Source organism: Nicotiana tomentosiformis, chromosome 3 (genome assembly GCF_000390325.3).
Source record: "Nicotiana tomentosiformis chromosome 3, ASM39032v3, whole genome shotgun sequence".
Classification (NCBI taxonomy): Eukaryota; Viridiplantae; Streptophyta; class Magnoliopsida; order Solanales; family Solanaceae; genus Nicotiana; species Nicotiana tomentosiformis.
In genome coordinates, this window is record NC_090814.1 from 129,945,483 (window position 1) to 129,956,532 (window position 11,050).

At 43.4% G+C, this 11,050-nt stretch overlaps 1 protein-coding gene across 1 annotated transcript; it reads left to right on the forward strand.

Moving 5' to 3' along the window:
- The first annotated feature begins 1,018 nt into the window (after positions 1-1,018).
- LOC104112213 (uncharacterized protein At1g15400) lies at positions 1,019-1,927 on the forward strand. Its single transcript, XM_009622076.4, has one exon. The coding sequence runs from the start codon at positions 1,186-1,188 to the stop codon at positions 1,579-1,581; it is 396 nt and encodes a 131-aa protein (XP_009620371.1). The 5' UTR covers positions 1,019-1,185; the 3' UTR covers positions 1,582-1,927.
- The last annotated feature ends 9,123 nt before the right edge of the window (positions 1,928-11,050 follow it).

Below are 11,050 nucleotides of genomic sequence, written 5' to 3' on the forward strand. Positions count from 1 at the left end.
ACAGACAATTTGGCAGAAGCGCAGAGGTACATTTTTAGATTCCTATAGTCAGATTTCTTTTATTCATGTATAAAGAAATAGTCACAGACTCACAGTCAAAGGAAACGAAAGAGTTAAGAAAGAAATAGAATACATGAAAGAAAGTAATAAAACAAGCGTGAATTCATAATATGAATGTTAAAAGTTGCTAAGAGCATGCCTTATTATGTATCATTAATTAGGAAAATAAATAATGCTTAATAAAATATTACACACCTAATAGAGTCATTACGAGGGAGTGACTAAAGGGCCGACTACCTTTAACCAACCCGTGAGCTATATTATATACTCTGTACTACTAGAGTTTAATCTTTATAAGTATGTAAAAATAATCTACACTTCCCAAATCACTTAAAACGTAATTACAGAATTTTTATTTTTGAGTAAGTATATATTAAAAACTAAAAAGATAAAGTGGGTAACCTAATATAACAAATAAAAACGCATCAATCCAATGCATACAAAGTTACTTATCTCATTTTACCTCTCCCATTTTTTTCAATTACATACTCATTTAAATTCGCATTGGATAAGGCTTATTAAAAATGAATGACTTACTACCAGAATTTTCTAAATTTCTGGAGTTATTAATAATCCGTTTGGCCAAGCTTCTAGCCAAAAGTATTTCTTTTCAAAAAAAAAATATTTTTTTTAAAGTTGAAGTGTTTGACTAAGCTTTTAGGGGAAAAAAAAATACTTTTAAAGAGAAGCAGAAAAAAGTAATTACTCTCCAAGAATATTTTTTTGTAAAATACTTTTGAGAAAAATACACTTATAAATAATTTTTAAAAGTTTGACAGAACACTAATTACTACTCATAAGTGCTTTTTAAGTAAATTAGCTACTATATCTTGCCGAAAGTACATTTTGGAAAAAATAATTTTGAAAAAAAACACGATTTTAAAAAAAGCTGATTTTTACGGTCCTTTGGGAACACCGGTCCCATTCCTATCTCTTCCATTCTATAAATACGGGTGGTGGTACAGAAACATGTGAGAAAAAGTCCAACCACAATCGCGAGGGCCTCCATACTTGTTTTCACAGTGCTCATCCCGAGAAAGATCTAGAGTCCAACCCAGTATAAAAGAACAAGACTTTCTGCAAAAATATTTGAGGTAGGTGTTAACTTTTTCCCTCAATTCTCTGATGGCTGGATTACAGAGATCCACGACGTCGTTTCGGAGACAGGGTTCATCAGGACTTGTATGGGACGACAAAATATTGACAGCGTCAGGTGAATTGATTCAGCTGGGCCGTTTTCCTAAAGAAGAAAGTAGTACTAAAGCTGACAGAGAAGAAAAAGAAGATCCAATTAGAGGAGCAAAACCCAAATTGGAGGTGTCGGTGTCTGTGAATAAGGCTTCATCAGAAACAGCTGGATCCATTGAAAGGAGCCGATCTAACCGCGGGTTCCGAACTGGTAAGGTGTCGCCGGCAATAGAGCCGCCGTCTCCTAAAGTATCTGCATGTGGATTCTGTAGCGCCTTTGGAAAGAATGAAAAATCTAACCGACGACCCAAATCCGGTAAGCGAAAGATGTAATATTTCGGTGAAAAGGGAATATTACGGTCAGAATTAAGTGGTTGGGTGTTGAGTTATGTTCATCATCTCAATAAGGATGAGGTGTTAGAATTTTGGAGCTAAAAGACAATTGTGTACTTGTTTTATGCTTTGGCTTTTTTTGTTTGTCAGATTATTGTTCTTTAGGTTCTGCAAAGGACAGTGTCGTAGCTGCCTTGCGTTTCTTGGTTGTGCATAAGCTTTAGCCTCCTTTTTTTTTTAAATTTTTTATTTTTTATTTTAGATTTCTTCTTCTTCTTGAGCCGATGTGAGTCATTTCTCGTTGTACAAAGGTTAAATCTGAAATTGGGTCCATCTCTTGCTTTTATCTTGTGGCATATGATTTGGGAATATCTCTTGCTTTATTTTCTGGTACAAAATATGTTTATTGTATACACCCTCTCTCCACATACATATATTTTTATGTCTTCCTTATATTCTTCTTCGTGTTATTTGGGTTTTGATTGGCTTTTTTTGGTGCTTGTTGAAAATAGAATCGACATTTTCTTTGTCTTTTATTGATTAGTTGACACAAAATTTTGTTAACTTAGAGGAAGCTTTCAATTGGAATATATCTGTACATTGGATTTGTCGTTAGGTATACCGAATTTAGCCAAATCAATAGTGCACATACACATTCCTCAATCCTCCCTAGGTGGCAGCTGATATGATCAGTTTAGGACTTTAGGGAGGTGAAGGCAGCATCAATTAGTCAAGACTGGTAAGACAATTTCCTCACCCCATGCATCTGCCAGCACATTCCAGTTGCTACACCAACTAAAGGAAGAGGAGATTAGCCAATGCGTATACCAAAAGTGTCTGATACGTATTTTCATATATATTTTTATATTTAATTATAGTTAATTAATATATTACACTTAATTATGGTAGAAGTAACATTGTTTTATGAATCTGCCGGTTTTGAAAAAGGACATTCTGCACGACGTTGACTTCGCGTTACTGGTATATTAATGATTTATTGATGATTCACTAATCAAACCATTATTAGGTCCTCCTCCTGTTGCATTTTATTATTACTATATGTTTGTTTACCCTAAAAAATGGATAACAATTGAATTTATACAAATGATAAAAAACGTTAGATTAAACAGATAAAGAACGTAATAAATTGTCAAACCAATTAAGAGGAATGACCCCGGACTCAGTAACAGCTTAATGAAATGCCTGCCTTCGATCCCGGGCTCTCGATAACGAAGAACTGATGAACAAAAGTAAAAACTTTGAATAACAGAGAAAATAAGAGTATATTACCTTGATATGCGCGTTACAATGTGTCTAATGAATAGTCAGATTCCCTTTTATATAGTAGAGGAGTTTTACCCTAAGTACAATTCCATAAAAGTTAAAAACCTTCCGTTTTGCTAATCACAGATTTCCTACCGATACGTGCCGAGATTCACGCCGTGACATCCGGCTGGCGCGGATATCATGGCCCTTTTGCTAGTCATGCTCGATTATTTGGTAATGCTCTCCGAAGTTTTGGGATTCGAAACAGACCTGGGGGACGTGGCCCGGACCCCGACTCGAGGGGCTCCTTGCCCCAATTCCGATTACTTACGGTCATGTCTCTGCTCCATTTACTCCATCGAGAACCGAGGTGTCCAACGGTCTCGGTTTCACCCGTATACAGATAGTTCTCTCGTTTCTCGGAGAGTAAGTTTACTGAAACGACGAGAAACGACATATGCACTTTGATCCCTTCTCCAATACGACGTGCCAGAAATGACAAAGAATCTAAAGCGTCCCGTCAGCCGTGTCGTTATGATTTCAAACACGCGTCAGCCATCGGCGGGTTATCCGTGAATGCGAAACAGCGCGAAACCTCTATAAATACTTTCCTCCTTTGTTCATTTTTTTACCTTTTGGCCAAGCTTCTACCTTCGAGTTTTCAGGATATCACTACCCTTCTTCACACTCTAATATTTTTATATCCGTTCTTCAAGACTTCTCAGTAAGTTGCAAGTTTTTACCTAATTGTTATCCAAATCAGCGCACCTGACTTTTCATCTTTCAACATTTCTTCATACTTTTCAAGCTTTTTCTAGATAACAATGGCTAAAACTTCAAAATCTGTTTCCCAACAAGCCACTTCTTCTTCTTCGCAACCGCCCGCTGAAATCGAGGAGATCACTCCCGATGTGGTCGTCCTCGAGAGGTCTGCTCCTGGCGCGGCTACCGATGAACCGGATGCCGAGCCTCCCTTGAAAATGTTCATTCCCGGGGGTTGTTTGATTGCCGATGACTTTAAGGTTGAGAAGCCCTCGTCAGTGCAGGGCTAGGGTGAAGGAGTATCAAGATATATATGCTTTATTACCGAAGACATCCTCCCCGTGATCCGCAAGGACTGCAACTGGATGGGTAAGGACGTAGTAGTCCCCGGGCCTGCAGACGCCATCACTACCCACATGGAGGGGTATATAAGTGTTTACACTTATCCCTTCACATTGGGCCCGGTGGACCCGGTTATCTTTGATTTCTTCAAGAGGTACGAAGTATGCCTAGGTCAAATCCATCCGTCGTTGTGGAGGATCGTGATCCTCCTCCGTTTTTTCGTGAACAAGACCGAATCCTGTTGGTTCACCATCGATCACTTACTCCGCCTATACTGTCCCCGAATCTTCCGAGGGGGACTAATAAAGCCCACACACCGGGCCAGCAAAGCCTCATTCTCGAGCATCGATGAGGACCGGTACCGGGGCTGGCAGGGACATTTCGTTTGGGTGAAGACCGAAGACTCGGTTCCCTCCAAACTCATGCCATTTCCCTTTGAATGCCATTTTACCTTCATCTCCTCTTTTCTTATTGGTATTTGTGGTGGTACAATCGTCGCTCGAGTTCCAAACGCTATCCCTCGGCTCAAGGAGTGGATCGAGGACATTTGTTCACAGATGCATTATTCCGAGCACACATGGCGCAAACTCTCGAGGGGACGCTTGGAGGCCCATTTTTGCGGTAAGACCCTTCCTCGAATAGGTAACATTTGGCTCTCCCATTCGCATCATACTTACCCTCTTTTCTTCATTTTTCCTTTTGAAGATTTGCCTAAGACCATTGAGCATAGGCCTTCAGTAAGGGATGAGGATCCGTCCGTTGACCCCTCCGCTTTGGGGCAGCTCGGGGCTACAGTAAGAGAAAAGAATAAAAGGAAGGCTCCGGGCTCCTCGAGCTCATAGAAGAAGAAGCCAAAGAAACGGTTAGCCCGTAAGGCGGAGGAAAGTTCTAGCTTTCGAGCACCCAACTCGGATTTGCTTCTTCGGCTTAGGGATGAGCCCGAAGAAGATGATTTTTTTCGTGGCCCACGGGCTGACATACCCCGAGGTGCAAGAAGCCGTTGAAGAGGATATCCATGAGGCTGATCTCCTTAAAGCCCGGGGGGTCGATGAGGAGACCGGGGCCGAGACTTCCCAGGATGCTGGCCACGCCCCGAAGGAGGCATTTGGTGTAATAGATATTTTAGGGGAGCCTTCTTATACCTAGTCCATGCTCGAGGAGGCCCGAGCGAGAAAGGAGAGGTCTAACGAAGGGACTCATGGCATGGATGATCCCCTTCGTTCCTTTTTTAACGGTGTGGACTTGTCCGTCTTGGAGGATTTTTCCGGGCTAGGCGACCTGGAAGTGCCGAGAAAGGAGTCATCTTCAAAAGTCGGCGGGCTGAATTCGAGCCCGAAGTTAGTCAACCAATTCCCTTCCCCCAAGTGTAGATCCCAGTCGCAAGAGGTTGATAGTCATCACTATCCCAGAGGATGTCCGTGTTCTTTCCGCTCCCGTAGGAGTAGCAAGCCACATTCGATGCCTGGTGACTGAAGAAGACCAGGCGAAAATGAACGAGGTGGACGTACCGTGCATGTTCAACGAGGCGCATCCGACACTGAATCGTGTAAGGTATCATTACGATCTTTCGACCTTTGACTTAGTCCTTGATATTTCTCATGTCTTCTTTCTTTTACCCTTTCGCAGGCCTCGGTACTCCATCACGAAAGCTTTCTTCGGTACCAGACTGAGGTTAACCAGCTCAGGCTGAGATCAATGAGCTTGCTGAGAAAAGAGACATGTATAAGCTTCTCAGCGAGCAACACGAAGGGGAATCTCCAGGCCGAGCTGGATGCGGCTCAGAAGGAGCATACGGACTTGGTCAAAAAGGTAAAGGTTTTCGAAGTTAGCAATAAAGACTTAGCCATGGCGACTAAGGACCAAAGCTCGCAGGTTCAGCAGAAGATTGACCGGATTGACCAACACCGAGCTGAAATGAATGGGGTCCAAGCCATTGCCGAGGCACAACTGGCATCGGTAGAAGTTCAACTCCGAGTGGAAAAAGAGAAGGCTGATAAGTGAGAGCAACTGAACGAGGAACTCCGAGCTGAACTGAACTCGGCCCCTGGCAGAGCGGGATGCCCTCGGTAGTGAATGTGAAGTTGTAAAGGCTCAGATGCGCACAACCTCCGCTGATACTGAAGAGATAGTGGCCCAGTATAGGGCCGATGTCGAGGCATCCGAGGCCCTCCTGAAAGCCATTGTTGAGTACGTGAAGCGGTTGTCTCGAAGGGAGACCCTCGAAGAGATCCATGCCAGAGGCTTCGACCTATCATCCGAGATCGAGAAGGCGAAAAGGCTCGAGGTCGAGGCCAAGAAGCTGGCTGAACCCGAGGATGAAGAAGGCTCTGATGAACCCGAAGATAAGAAGACCCCAACGGCTCTAGTGACGAGGCGGGTTCTAGTAAAGATCAAGTGTAGGTGCCTTAGGAAATTTTGTCTTTGTTTTTGCATTTTGTACATTTATTTTGTTGAGGCTATTTCATTGGCCTTTGTAAAGACATTTTGGAATGTATATATAAAGTTTTTTCCCTTTTGGCAATTTTCAAGTCTATTACCTTTAGCATCTATTTTACAATTGCAAAGATTTCAAATGCCTTAACACAGGATAAAACGTAGTAATAAGTTATTTTTCGGAGATCCGAACAAGACTTGTCATCATTGCAAGTTTTGCTTGAAACTTATGGGGGCTCAGAGTGACTGGAAGAATTCCCCAAGATGCTTGTTTTGAATGTTTTTAGACTATAATTTTTCCGAGGGTAACCTTTGAACAAGTTTGAAATTTTGTTGAAGGCCTTATCTTTTGATTACGGGTTTCAGACGTCTCCGAACTATTTTTAGGGTGGCCGTAGCCTTTTAGGTTTGGGCACTGCCTAATAGGTTTTGTGCCTTCGGGTTTCGATAACCCGAGCCATCTGAACTTATCCAGGACGACAGTCCCCGAGTGGGGGTAGCCCTCTTGGTTACGATAGGGGTGGCTCTTGGGCTTGATAGTTCTCAAGTAGAAGTAGCCCTTAGGCTCGATACTTTTAAGAAGCAAAAAAACGTTTGTTAGGAAAGTAGAAACTTTCTTTCATTTATGTGCGTAACGTACAAGATTGTGTAAAAGCTCGTATTGCGGCCGGTGTGACCTACTCGGGCACAGTTCATTTGACTGTTTGGCCCTTACGATGAATCCTAACCACCGAGCCTAGACTGTTCAAGCACAGATTTTCGTTCCTTGCTAAAAATCATGACTCGAGGGTAATGGCCCCTAGTATTCGAGGTCGATCTTCTAGTGGACTCGGATACTGTTGATGCGACCATTGACTCCTATTTAAAACCGGTCTTCGACTCTAAGTTAGCACGATTTATTGTTGCCTTGTTAAAAACCTTGCCAGAAAACCTATTTTGGGACAAAATCGGTTCAAGGGAAAAAGAGTGCAACGCGTGATTTCAGGCCTAATCAGCTACATTCTCCTTCGGCTGTTGCTTGCAAGTGTTAGCCAAAATAAAAGAAAACGAATAATGGCATACCTTAGCAATAGTATCATTTTAAGTGGGTCACGTTCCAGTTGTTTGGTAGTTGTGTGCTGTTTCTCGCTTCGAGTTTGTGTGAACCTTTACCGGTAATCCCGATGATTCTATACGGACCTTCCCAGTTCGGTCCTACCTTCCCTTCATTCGGGTTTCGGGTTTTCTGTGTTACTCTTTTTAATACCAAGTCCCCAATGTTCAAATATCGGATGTTGGCTCTTCGGTTGTAATATCTTTCTATCCACTATTTTTGGGCGGTCAGCCGGACTAGAGTGGCCTCGCATCTCTCAACCGGTAGTTCTAGGCTCGTGCTCATGGCCTCGCCGTTAGATTCTTTGGTTGCATACCGTAACCTAAGGCTCAGTTCTCCCACCTCGACCGGTATTAGTGCTTCGCCGCCGTAGACCAACGAAAACAGGGTGGCCCCGGTACTGGATTTTGAGGTTGTGCGATATGACCACAAGACTTTGGGCAGGATTTCCTTCCATTTCCCTTTGGCATCGGCCAATCTTTTCTTAAGGTTTTGAAGGATTGTTTTATTCGTCGACTTTGCCTTCCCGTTCCTACTAGGGTGATAGGGTGTTGACAAGATCTTCTTGATCTTATGGTCCTCGAAATATTTGCTTACTTTGCTGCCGATGAACTATTTTCCGTTATCACATACTATCTCGGCCGGTATACCGAACCAGCATATGATGTTGTCCCAAATGAAGTCGATGATTTCTTTTTTACGGACCTTCTCGAACGCTTCAACATCAACCCATTTAGAGAAATAGTCAGTCATAAATAGTATAAATTGAGCCTTACCGGGTGCCCATGGTAGGGGACCGACGATGTCCATTCCCCACTTCATGAACGGCCAGGACGATAAGACCGAGTGTAGTAACTCCCCGGGCTGATTGATCATTGGTTCATGCCTCTGACAACCGTCGCATTTTTGCACGAACTCCTTTATATCTTTCTCCATGTCGATCCAGTAATAGTCGACTCTGATTATCTTATGAACTAACGATTTTCCCCCAAATAGTTTCCGCTGGTGCATTCGTGAACTTCCCTTAAAACATATTCTGTGTCTCCCAGCCCCAAGCATATGGCGAGTGGGTCTTTGAACGTTCTTCTGAACAGAGTTTTATCTTCGGACATGCTAAACCTGGTCGCCTTCGTGCGCAGAATTCTCGATTCTTTGGGATGCGAAGGCAGCTTCCCGGTCTTCAGGTAATCTATATACTTGTTTCTCCAATCCTAGTTTAAACTTGTCGAGTTTATCTCAACATGGCCTTCTTCCACTACTGATTTCATGAGTTATACGACCGTTCCTGAGATGAATTCATCGTTATCAACTGATGACCCCAAGTTGGCCAGAGCATCAGCTTCGCTATTTTGATCCCAGGGCACGTGTTGTAGAGTCCATTCCTTGAATCGATATAGTGTTACCTGTAGTTTATCCAAGTATCTTCGCATTCGTTCCTCTTTCACTTCGAATGTCCCATTGACTTGATTTACCATAAGGAGGGAATTGCATTTAGTTTCGATCACTTCGACCCCCAGTCTTTTATGCAGTTCGAGACCTGCAATCATGACCTTATACTCGGCCTCATTGTTAGTCAATTTCACAGTTCTAATAGATTGCCTAACTATGTTACTCGTGGGTGGCTTCAATATGATGCCAAGTCCGGACCCCTTGGCGTTCGAGGCACCGTCTGTAAAGAGGGTCCAGATCCCCGAGGAGGTCCCCGAGGTTAGCAACAATTCCTTTTTGACTTCAGGTATTAAGGCCCGCGTGAAGTCGGCCACAAAGTCTGCCAAAATTTGAGATTTGATGGGGGTCTGGGGTCGATATTCGATATTGTACCCGCTAATTTCAACAGCCCATTTGGCCAACCGTCCCGAGAGCTCGGGTTTGTGCATTATGTTCCTCAATGGGTAAGTAGTTACGACACATATAGGATGTCATTAAAAATATGGCCTTAGCTTCCTAGAGGCGCTTAGCAAAGCGAGCGCCAATTTTTCCAGGTGAGGATACCTTGTTTCGGCCTCGCCTAGAGTCCTGCTAACATAATATATAGGAAATTGCGTACCTTCTTCCCGGACTAAGACTCCACTTACCGCTATCTCGAATACCTCTAAGTACAGGTACAACTGCTCGTCTGCCTTCGGAGTATGAAGCAAAGGTGGACTCGAAAGGTACGTTTGAGTTCTTCCAAAGCTTGCTGGCACTCCGGGGTCCACAAGAAGTTATTATTCTTCTTCAATAACGAGAAGAACCGATGGCGCTTATCGGAAGACCTTGAAATGAACCGACTCAGGGCGGCTATGCGCCCGGTTAGCCTTTGAACGGCCTTGACATTGTCCACCATGGTGATGTACTCTATAGCTTTGATCTTGTCGAGATTGACCTCGATCCTCCGGTTGGACACCATGAATCCGAGGAACTTCCCGGATCCGACCCCGAATGCGCATTTCTCCGGGTTCAGCTTCATATTGTATATCTTCAGTATGTTGAAAGTTTCCTGCAAATGTTTCAAATGGTCCTCTACTCGCAGGGACTTAACTAACATGTCGTCAATGTAAACCTCCATTGATTTTCCTATTTGCTCTTCGAACATCCAATTTACTAGGCGTTGGTAAGTGGCACCAACATTTTTTAGTCTGAATGGCATTACGTTATAACAATAGGTGTCGTATTTAGTGATGAAGGAAGTCTTTTCTTGGTCGTTTGGGTCCATCCTGATCTGGTTGTACCCGGAATAGGTGTCGAGAAAGCTGAGTATCTCGTGGTCGGCCGTCGCATCGATCATGCGATCGATGTTAGGCAAAGGAAAAGAGTCCTTAGGGCATGCCTTGTTCAAGTCTTTGTAATCTACACATATTCTTAATTTATTTCCCTTTTTAGGCACTACTACTATGTTTGCTAACCAATCCGGGTACATAACTTCCCGAATAGAACCTATTTTAAGAAGTTTGGATGCCTCATCTTTGATGAATGCATGCTTGACTTCGGACAGAGGCCTTATCTTCTGTTTAACCGGGTGGAACCTCGGATCCAAGCTCAGCTTATGAGTAGTTATTTCTAGCGGGATCCCTGTCATATCAAGATGGGACCAAGCGAAATAATCTATGTTAGCTATAAGGAATTCAATGAGTTTTTTCCTAAGCTCGGGAGTTAGCCCTGTGCCCAGGTATACCTTCTGATCGGGCAAGTGCTCGACCAGTACGACTTGCTCCAGCTCCTCAATCATTGAATTGGTGGCATCAGAATCGTTCTCTGGTTTGGTCGGGGCCGGTGTCGGTGATTGCTATTTGGTTTCTTTCCTTGTAACCGGACTCGGGTCCTTTGGTGTGGATATCGGGATCACCTTATCGACCGCGAATATTTCTTTTGTGGTCGGCTGCTCTCCGTAAATAGTCTTGATCCCTCCTAGTGTAGGGAATTTCAACGCCTGATATAGTGTCGAGGGTACTGCCCTCATGTTGTGAACTCACGGCCTTCCGAATAGAGCATTGTATCTCATATATCCTTCGATCACGTAGAACTTTATTTTCTGAATAGTTCCGGCAGTGTTCACCGGCAGGGTTATCTCCTCTTAGTAGTCTCGCATGGGAT